We start from the raw sequence: 11,269 nt of genomic DNA on the forward strand, positions 1-11,269 counted from the left end.
ATTGCTCTCATGTGAATCGCCTTCGATATTCTGGTGGTCGTGTTAGCGAATCTGTTCACTCATCCACCAGACACAGAGCAGCATTAGCATTTGTTAAGAATTGTGTTTCTGACCACTTTGAGTATCTAGGTCCTATATTGACGTATCTTTGAGCTCTGTTTTTGGTCTCCACCAGCTCCTGGGGGAAATACCCTTCTCTTTAGCTGCTTAATGCTCCGGTGTGTTCTCCAGCTATAGTCTCTGACTGTGTCCGTCTGCTGTTTGCAGCTGAGCAGGTGTTGAACAGCTGGTTTATCAGCGCTTTGGTGGCTGTAAATGAGGTTGATGGGAGCTCGGTTGAGGGCCAGACAAAACAGAGACAATGATCCGACTGCAGAGCTGGTCATCATTTCTGTAGTTAATCACCTTTCAAATTGATCATTTGATCCAACGTTAATATTTTTTTAAATGATTAATGCAGCTTTAAGATAGGTACCTTGCCAAGATTGATGGCCATTGAAGACTGATCTACTAGCTCTACTTACAGCTGTGAAAGTAGCCCTCAGCCAGCTTTATGATGGGGTTATCCCTCTCCACTGCTAGGCTAAAGTCGCTGGAGCTCTGCCTACACCAAACCCTCAGCAGGCTCTCATGCTTTAGCTCAGGGACATGTCACTTTCTGCCAATACATTAGCTCACAGGCACCTGCACACGCAGTACCATCTAGTGGTAAATAAAAGAGCTGGTAAACGGTATAACCTCCTACCAATACAATACAAAAGTAGCCAACCCATTACAAGAAATTTCACCACCTTCACAATTATCTCAATTTATTCCCTTATTCCCTATACTGATTTGTTTCACTGTGTAATGAGGTTTTCGACAATATGCGTTTACCTCATTGAGATGGATAATCTGCACATGTATTATGCTTTAAATTTAAATCAATGTATGATTTAAAATGATGTGGAAACTTCAGTTGTACCCCTGATATGCCCAATGACTTTATTACAATATCAGTACATTTTATTACGAATTCCAGGCAGTCGTACAGCCTCTAACATCTATTTCAGCTATTGATACTAAATAAAGCAGTTACAGTACGCATCAAGTTTTTTAACTCTGTAAGGGAACATCTAGATTGAAGTTCTAGGTGAAGGTTTTACACATACCTACTTGCCAAAAGCAATATCCCCCAAAAAATAATAATAAAATAAGCATAATCTGACCACAGAAAGTGGTTATGCTCAGGAAGAGAAGCGATTCCTGTCTTTGTCCCACAGTGGTGGAATTTGCAGTTTTAAATAGCAGCAAAAACGATAATGCAATAACAAGCATCAGTAAATAAATAAATACAAAAATGAATAAATAAATGAATATGAATACAGTATCAAGTAAGAAACTGGTTCGAAGGATATTTGGCCCTCTGTTATTGGAAAGCATAATAATGGAAAGTGTGAATTTTGTGAAGAAGTTTCATTGTTTTGTCAGAAGTATGATTCAGCGAGAGAAGTTTTAAATAATGGACTAAAAGCGAGGAAACCTCTTCAAGAATATTTAGGGTCAACAAGAATAATATTGCTAATATTTTTGTGTTTGTTTGTTTCATTCGTTTATTTTTGTTTGTTTAATTATTTAGTTTTCTTTCTTGTTTTTTTGCTGTTATCGGATGAGAGAGAGGGTAGGTACTTAGTCCACACTCCAGATAAGTGGGCGGCGGTAATGCACCCGAAAGCTGTTTGCCAACCGCCAGGAAAAATAAAAGAAGAAGAAGTCAGTATCGAGCGATTTGGTTGGCTCCTCCTGTCAGCCAACGAAGGAAGCTCTTGTACGCATGTCCTTCTACCTCCATGTGAGTACTCCTCGCCTGCTACCCGGTTCCTCTTTAAAGAAACACCATGGTAAGTCTAAAAATGACTAAAAGAAAATATATATATTAGCATGAGGAGTTTTAATAGCTTGGTATGAAATGTTCCATTAGCAGTGCAGCTATGTATTAATGTGACGTTACTGGTCATTCATGTGCGCGTGATATCGCCATTGAATGTAAACATCACAGTTCTGGTCCACATCTTGATAAAGATCGATTTGTGAAGTTCGACAAATCGATTTTGTATCGTGTATTTATAAGTTGCATAGTTAGTTCGAAAATAGCTAATTTTTGAGTCTTGTACAAAGAAGACACCCAGAACTGCGGTTAAAAACCTTTTTTATAGTTTATAACCTTTAACCACGGTGTCGTAGTGAAAAGACTGATTAGATTGATTTCGCTCTGTCACACAAACGCCATAGTTTCTGAACCAAGCTCACCTTTCCCTGTCCGAATGACATCAGCGTATTAAGAGCCTGCATCTCTTTGCTTGAGTTGATCTGGTGTGATATTGTCATTGCAGCTTCGTCGGGAGGTGAGACTGAGACGAGAGTACCTGTATAGAAAGGCACAAGAGGACCGGCTCCGAACAATTGAGGAGAAGAAACAGAAGCTGAAGGGCGCGCTTGAAGGTGGGATGGCGTTATCATTTTTCATCCTGTTGTGTTTTGGTACGACGGCTGGTCGGCAGTGTAAACGATCCTGGTGTCAACACAAGCTGTTTTTCTTTTTTCCCCTCTGCAGAAAATCGTCTCCTTCCAACCGAGGTACGCAAAGATGCTCTGCAGCTGCAGAAGCTACTGGAGTACGACGATGAAGGGGCTGAAGGCGGGTGTTATTATTGCTTATTATGAACAGCATCCTGTCTGATATCATCCCGTTTCTGATCTTTGCAACAATGTGTTTGTTCATATTGATTTTTTGGGTCTTCTCCGCGCAGGTGTCAGCTCCCACATGGACGATGAGTATAAATGGGCAGGAGTTGAAGATCCTAAAGTCATGGTCACCACATCCAGAGACCCCAGCTCCAGACTCAAGATGTTTTCCAAGGTAAGACCGGTTCGTCTGCAATGAATGGCTCAGTCAGGACAGCAGATGGACCTATAGGATATACTACTACATTACCGTACTTTTTTTAAAAGATGTTTCTTTTTTAACTAATTATAAATAAAATGGAGACTGTGTTCAATTAGAACAGTACCAATTAATTGCTATCATGTCTGTAAAGAATAGACTGAACACTGTCCACTGCAATAATGCAATACAATAATGGAAAATAAAGTGCACAGTAATAAAAAGATAATAAATGAATGCCTGTTGTGGTTAAATTGAGCCGTTTCTAAAAACAAAATTACCAAATTACGAGTTACTTTGTCATCTGTAAATGACAAATCTAAAAATGCAGCGTTTGCTCCATTTACTCCAGATTTTTTTAATTTTTAATTTATTTATTGATAGACCAAAAATGGTAATGAAATGGATAATATAATGATTAATAATATAATCAATGATAAAATAATTTCAATCCAACAACAAGGCTAACAATCATATTCTTGTTTGGAGCCTTAGATGGACTAAAGCCTATCCCAGCATGCATTGGGGGAAAGGTCCTACATTAACATGTTTGGCCAGTTTAAGGCTGCTTATAATCAGCAATGGAATACTTCAGCCACAAAATGACCATTTGTAAATCACTCACCTCCTCTTATCTGGAATTCTTGAAGGAAAATTAGTGCCTCATGCCTCGGTGTAGGGCGAATCAAAAAACATCAAAAGGTCTTGATGAATTGTAGTTTAACAACACCAAACTAGTATAGAAAAAAAACTAGAACACGTGGGACTCGAACGGACGAGTTACTGCTGCTTATTTGAAGAAAAAAAAAAGCACAAACTACTGAACAACAGAGACACTTGAGAGACGTGTTGGAGTAAAGAGCAGACTTACAAACAACTTCCTCTTCAACTGTCTTTTCTTCATCACAAACTTGACAGCCGAGAGCAACCAAAGAGATCGGAGAACAATGTGTGTGTGTGTGGGGTTACAGGAGGCAAAGCTGATGTTCCCTGGAGCCCAGCGCATGAACAGAGGAAACCACGAGATCAACGCGCTGGTGAGAGCCTGTAAAGCCAACAACGTCACAGACCTCGTCATCGTGCATGAAACCAGAGGACAGCCAGGTACGCCTGTGTTTTACCTCAGTCTTTTATTAGGGCACGAGCAACCGACAACATCGGGCCGCGAAGGCCCTATTGAAATTCGAATACACATAGTACATCGGGCGCATATTTGGCGGACTTGCAAAACTCAAAAACTCACCAAATTTTGCACACTTGTCAGTCCTGGTGATTATAGCCATCTGATATAGGTTGAATATTTGTGTGTAAAAAAAATGGCTCTCTAGTGCCCCCTAGAATTTGGACCGGCGACGCCCTTATGTCCGATTTACTTGAAATTCAACACACATGTTCAACTCTGCTATTTCTACAAAAAAGCCTCTCAGACCCCTAAACTCCGCCTACTTAGATTATCCGCCATTTTGAATTTTGTGAAAAACACACTTTTGCAAACTCCTACACTCCGAGTCCGAATACTACCAAATTTGCTCAGGATCATTATTGGATCTACATCATCAAAGGTTATTAAAAGCTTTTTGATATCTCTTTTGAGTTCACAAGATATGGACCAATAAACGTCTTAGGGGCGTGGCTTATATATCAATACACATAACTTCTCAACCATTTGTCCTAAAATCACCAAATTTGCAGCCTGCCACATTGTGCTTTTTTGTCACTTTTCGCAGTTTTCAGCCTTTGTACTTTAACAAACTCCTCCTACAGAATTAATGGGATCAACCTCAAATTTGGTTAGGATGCTCTTCAGACCTTTGTGATGAAAAGTTATTCAATTTGTGAGTTTTCATGGAAGAACCTTGACTGTGGTGACTGTGGTGGCCATTTTGCCTCATTCGGCATGAACAATAAAGTTGTAATAACTCCAAGGTACATTATTTAGTCTCCAAAAAATTACATATGCATGATGCTACTTCAAGTCTGAGCATATATCAATGCCAACAACTCATAGCGCCACCTACTGGCAAAAGGAAATGTCACATTTTATACTTTTATTTACTCCTCCTAGCCAGTTGATCAGATCAGTTTTAAATTTAGTAAGGAAAGCCTTATGACATTGAAGATGCTTCATCATGAATATTGTGAGTTTTTGTTGAACGCTGTTGCCATGGCAACGCATCATTCGCCATGAAAAAGAAGTTGATGGTTCAGTGGCTTGGGATGATCAAAAACTCATGAAACTTTGTAAATGTGTCATATGTCATGGGAAGACATATTTTATATGTGATTTTGGCTTGGCCGTTTTGAATTGCCTCCATAGCGCCCCCTACAACTTTTCAAAAGAGCAGCCCCATCGCTACGTTTCAACTACATGTATGAAATTTGGAAGATGCATGTATCCCATAAAGACTTTTAAAAAAGTCTCCTAGGACCAGGCTCTAAACCATACCGGGAGTCGGCCATTTTGATTTATGTGTGAATTTTCCCATGATTTTGGACAATTTATAGGCGCTATACTTTAACAAACTCCTCCTAGGTACTTTGTCTGATCCTCTTCAAATTGTGTCAGTACAATCTTAACACTGTTGTGATTAATATTTATCAAAAGCTTTACGTTTGATCAAATGGCTTAGCCGTAGCAGGCAGCTACATTACGTGATTCCCCATCAAAAATGCTGATGTAACTCAGCTGGACTTGTTCCAAACGGTACCAAACTTCCCATGCTTGATAACACTCATGGCCTGAGGATGTCTACAAGCTCATTTTTACTAATACTCACAGCGCCACCAGGCCAAAGGAAATCTGCATTTTCTGACAAACAGCATCCGATTTACATGACTTTTACACAATATGGTTTACACTTCGGCCGCGGACGTTCTCAGGCCGCAGTCCCGTCGGCACCCCCGACGTGCGGGAGGATGTTATTTAAAGGGCTATTTCGGTAGTCAACAAAAAACTAAGTACCTGACACATAAACTTGGGTAGCAATTTTAACTAGAAAATTCTAAAGAAATTTTGACAGTGTGGCTTCTACTGCCCGAAGAAATCGCAATATATACACACGGCAATGTTACCGGTAGTGTCATTCAGGTTCAATTGAGATAGCGCAACTCTCTTTTATGCATTTCAGATTCATACTCTTGGATTGAATCTTGTATGTGTGGGGCTTTTATTTTGAAAGGGTGGGTGGGTGAGAGAGGGGGAGAGGAGACAGAATCATAATGTTTGACACTAAAATGAGAGGCTTCATCACACGCATTCCAGTTAGAATTCATTCTGTGAGGCTTTTAATTTGAAATGGGGGGGGGGGGGGTGAGAGGGGAAAAGTCCTCTAAAAATATCTCAGACCTGAATGACTGTATGATAGAGAGAGACACAGAGAGGAGAGAGAGACAGTGAGTGAGACAGGCAGACAGACAGTTAGATGGATTGAGTGAGTAGGAGAGAGAGAGGCAGACAGACAGACAGTTAGATGGATTGAGTGAGTAGGCGAGAGAGACAGGCAGACAGACAGTTAGATGGACTCGGTGAGTGGGAGAGAGAGACAGGCAGACAGACAGTTAGATGGACTCGGTGAGTGGGAGAGAGAGACAGGCAGACAGACAGTTAGATGGATTGAGTGAGTGAGTGAGACAGGCAGACAGGAGGTCTAATGATCTTTCCTTGAATATCGTGTGTGTGTGTGTGTAGAGACAGAGAGAGAGAGAGCCTGCGTGCGTGTGTGTAACTGGTTGCCATGGTGAGGACGCACCTGGTGTTAGAGGCAGACTGATTAAGAAACATTACAGTAAACAGTGATTTTGAACAAAACCCCTAACTCCTTTTAACAAATTAGCAGGAGTCTGAGTGCCAAAATATGGGTACCATGAGAAAGATAAGACTCTGGCAAACGCGTTAATGTGTTTTTTATGTTTGTGGTATTAAAAATGTGAGCTCCAGAGCAATATACAAAACTGGTACCGTCTGCTTTCTTTGAGAAATGAGTGGTCAGATTTAACATGGAGTCTAATGGAGCAGTTGGTTGGAGTTCATGTCGCTCTGCGGCTCTTTGAGCCAAATGTGTAAGTCCGTTGGATTCCACAGACAGCACAACATTTCCAAGCTTTTTGGCCAAAAATGGTGTATAAAGAGTAAAAATTGTGGGAGCTGGAGCAATTTGTTTCTAAAAATCACTGAATATTTTCCTGCTCCGCTCCACTCTGACAGTTATGCCCTCACTCTAGCGCTTAACGAGCCGTGCAACACCCATTATAAAATCTGAAACAGACCCAAAATTTTCCTGAAACTTAATCTGTGACTTCATGAAAACTGTGCTAGCTATCAAAATGTCCCTTTGGCTGAATAAAGTCCAGCGTTTTGTCTACGTTTTATACTTTGAATAATTATTCTACGTTAATGTATGGCTAGTCAATATGGGCCCAAAGTTAAGTGGTTTTTTTTGCTCTCTTGACGCCGAAACCCCATTCAAGTGAATGGGGAAATTTTGCTCCGTTTTTTGGGATATACGATACATAGCTTCATATTTTCATTTATTTTCTAAAATAGTTTCACTGTTTAATTAAACCCTCTAATGCAGCGTGATCATTCCAGTAAAACTAATCTAAATTTCGAGGGATTATTTTATATTACATGTTAGAGGTGCTTTCATTTTGAAATTCCACATCAGAATATCCTGGAATCTGAGCGACACTCTGAGGTGGTGAACTATAGTTTGAAGTCAGATTGGTCATTTTAAATGTTTTCTTTATTAATTTAAATTTATTATACTATATTGATCCCGTTAAGGGGGAAATTTGTCTCTGCATTTGACCCATCCCTGTATATAGGGAGCAGTGGGCTGCCAGGTAGCCGTTAGGGGTTCAGTGTCCTGCTCAGGGACACTTCGACACATGACACGTCCCAGTCAAGGATCGAACCGTCGACCTTGCGGTTACCAGCCAACCCAGTGAGCCATGGTCGCCCCGAAGTTTATGAAGTTTTACTAATTATTCACGTAGTTAAAGTTAAATTCAACAGGCAGTCTCTTCATCATCATTCATTTAATTTATTATTTAATAGTTATTTATATATTTATTTGACTGATTTATTAATGAATGGGATATTGCCTGTGATGTTCACTGGGTGGTTGCTTGTCACACGCCTCATACGTCACACACACACTCGCCCAGGAGAGTTTCTATGAGAGGGAGAGAGCGAGAGAAGCGAAACGCCAAAGCGAGTCTTTGGGCTGCCATGGAATCATTTTAGGACATTCATGCTCCCCAGAGGATGAACCATAATTGAATTACCCTCAACCTCAGTAGTAGCCTGCTAACACACGGATTAAAGATGGCGACCATGGTAAACATCCGCTTAACACCGTAATAATAGCATGTTGTGTGTTAGCACTAAATTTAATGACAACCAACCCAAAAGACATTTATCCGAGTAGTAAAAGGAAAACAAGATTGCATGGGATTTTAAACGGAGTGCAGCTGTAATCAGAGTATAAAGAGTAAGTACAGAGAGCACATGGAGCATCTGATTTATTTATTTTGGTGCCTGTATATTTTCAGACGGCCTGGTGGTGTGCCACTTACCGTTCGGACCCACGGCTTACTTCACGCTGTACAACGTAGTGATGAGGCACGATGTCCCAGACATAGGCACCATGTCGGAGGCCTACCCCCACCTCATCTTTCACAACTTCTCCTCACGACTCGGCAGTAGGGTGAGTGAGTGCCGGACTGTGCTTTATGCACGTGCCGTTGATATTCTCTGTCACCTGTTTGGTTTTTGGATACAACTAATTGATAATTTTGCTCACGCAGGTTTCAAATATCCTCAAGTATCTGTTTCCAGTGCCGAAGGAGGACAGTAGGCGTGTCATTACATTCGCCAACCAGGAGGACTTCATCTCTTTCAGGTCAGTGTGAAACGACTGCCTCGGTGTACATGCCATAAAGACTTTGCGGTGAACAGTGATATGAGTAACACGTTTTCTTTATTTTTCTTTATTACAGGCATCACACCTACAAGAAAACGGATCACAAGAACATCGAGCTGACAGAAGTGGGACCCAGGTTTGAGATGAAACGTAAGTATGAATAGATGTTAAGAGATTTTTCATCTTCTATATTTATATATTAGCTTAGCACTAAGACTGGAAGCCGGGGGTAAACAGTGTAGTAACTTATCCAAATACAACGTGTACGTTCCCCAGCTTTGCGTGGTTAAAAGGAGCATAGAAACACTGATGGCATTTCATCGTGTGGTCTGTCCACCAGAGAGCGCTGCTATGTGTATTTACTACTCGTGAAACGTCCCACTGGGTTCATAACTTGGACCAGATTTTTAAATGACTAAACACACGGGATCCCTTTAACAGTCTTTGTTTTGTTCTCATATAACAAAACTCTAAAAAAGAAAAGCTTTTTTCTCGCAGTGCTAATGTCGGTCTCAACACAGCCTTGAGTCTGAGCTAGGCTAAACCCAGTCCAGAATTCAAACGAAAAACACTAGAAAAGCTTTGTCTTCATGAGAGGGCTGTGAATGTCGTGTAAAAATATCAGTGTTAATAAACGTCTCTACAGGACGAGATAAAACTGAAAACGTATTACTCATGAGGAAGTTTAACAAGAGAGGAATTACGAGAGAAATAAATTTCTTAAGAAACTGTGTGAGTGAATCTTTGACGACGAGACTTTTCACCCTGAACTGGATGGCTCGCTTAACTTTGTATGAAGGAGTATATTATGTTTCAAATAAGTGATCTACTCAAAAGCACCTTCGACTGACCAATCAAAGCTCGGCCTGTGGGTATTTAGATAATATTACACAAATACAAAGAAGTTAAAATCATAATCCAAACTAAAAGCAACACAGTTGAAATAACAGCTTCATTGATGTGTAAATGAAGTTCTAATTTCACTGCTTCGTCTAGAGCACGATAGATCTGAATCTAATTACATGTGTGTATTATATTAAATGAATGTGTTGCAGATGTATTCTTATGGGGTGTGACTACATTTTAGCCTTATTCTTTAAACTGCAACCCCGGCGGTGTGAAACGAACTTGGGGGGGGGGGGGGGGGGGAAATCAGTACATATTCCTTGTCATATTTTCATATCATATATCATATATGCTTCTTGAGCCGTGTGTCGGAGTCGTGTCTTAGTCACAGACTGGATGTGTTGCCTTGTGTTACTTTGCTTCAGTTACTTTTATGTATGCTGTATGAGATTATAAATTATGGAGGGAAACATTTTTACCTCTTTGAATTATGTATTTACATTTATTTTTTATTTGCCTCCAAGTGTTTTTGTCACCGCCGGGGTTACAGCTGAAAGAATAAGGCTAAACTATTGTCATACCAAAATAAATCCTGGGTATGTTGATCCCGCTTCGTACTAAAGGCTCCTGTTCTCAGGAAATAGTATTCCTCTGTTCTGTACTACTTTTCTTCTGGGATGTGTAGAATTTTAACATCTGTCCTTTTACTCAGTGTATATGATCAAACTCGGCACCCTGGAGAATGAGAGCACCGCGGATGTGGAGTGGCGTCACCATGCATACACACACACAGCCAAGAAGAGGAGGTTCCTCAGTGTGCAATAGGAACTAATAAAGCAGAACAAACTGTTGTCAAAAAATGCTTTTTGGACTGTTTTTTTTTTTTTTTTTTTTTTTAAATGTGGAGTTCATAAAATGACGTGAGTTTTTGTTTGTTGCGTACCAAATATGATAGAACTATAATTTGTTAAAATAAAGGGTTTACCATAGTCGAACTGCATCAAATCCATCATGAGTGAAAGTAGATTTCAACTAAATTTGGCCTTTTTTGATAAAACCATTGATTAACAAAGAACTAATGCATACTGTTCTGTATTAAAACTGTTGTGTTGTTTTTTTTAAATATAAAATGCGTAATGATCTATGTTGGCTCAATGGTGTTTATACTTATGTGTGCAAATATTTACTGTAAGTGACAACTGCAGGGGATTGAGCATCCCCCTATGTAATTTCATCAGTTAGGATTCAGGTGACACAGGTTCTTGTTCTTTCTCACCAATGGAACTGTAGGGTTGTTTGGAGCTGTGCTGCAAAAACAAGATCCCACATTAATTTGCTGTCTGAACATAGTTGTGTTCATGAAGAACAAATCATGGAGCAAAAACAATGCAGTTATCTTTAAATCTGTGTCTCGTAGTACAAATAAATGCAGAGTGATTTGTATCTGAACAAACGTACGTGCCTCTGATTCACAACTCGCACGTCATCATTTGTAAATGAACACAAACGGTTGCAAAACACTAAATCCAGTGTCAGAGATTTAAGAACAATACATACTTCACAATCATGTAAGACA

The 11,269-nt window shown here is 40.0% G+C and overlaps 1 protein-coding gene across 1 annotated transcript; it reads left to right on the forward strand.

The window, feature by feature from the left end:
• Positions 1–45: 45 nt before the first annotated feature.
• imp4 (IMP U3 small nucleolar ribonucleoprotein 4) lies at positions 46–10,837 on the forward strand. The gene is made up of 9 exons (XM_076099723.1): positions 46–1,880; positions 2,373–2,481; positions 2,594–2,677; positions 2,790–2,899; positions 3,895–4,027; positions 8,477–8,631; positions 8,732–8,826; positions 8,924–8,997; positions 10,406–10,837. The coding sequence occupies exons 1-9, from the start codon at positions 1,878–1,880 to the stop codon at positions 10,516–10,518; spliced, it is 876 nt and encodes a 291-aa protein (XP_075955838.1). The 5' UTR covers positions 46–1,877; the 3' UTR covers positions 10,519–10,837.
• The last annotated feature ends 432 nt before the right edge of the window (positions 10,838–11,269 follow it).

Source organism: Anarhichas minor, unplaced genomic scaffold (genome assembly GCF_050575085.1).
Source record: "Anarhichas minor isolate MPS153535 unplaced genomic scaffold, ASM5057508v1 ptg000025l, whole genome shotgun sequence".
Taxonomy (NCBI): Eukaryota; Metazoa; Chordata; class Actinopteri; order Perciformes; family Anarhichadidae; genus Anarhichas; species Anarhichas minor.

Bases quoted from the DNA above. Each gene is read 5' to 3' on its own strand.
- imp4 (XM_076099723.1), top strand. The intron at 2,482-2,593 runs GTGGGATGGCGT...TCCCCTCTGCAG, and splicing joins GCTGAAGGGCGCGCTTGAAG to AAAATCGTCTCCTTCCAACC. The intron at 2,678-2,789 runs GCGGGTGTTATT...TTCTCCGCGCAG, and splicing joins CGACGATGAAGGGGCTGAAG to GTGTCAGCTCCCACATGGAC.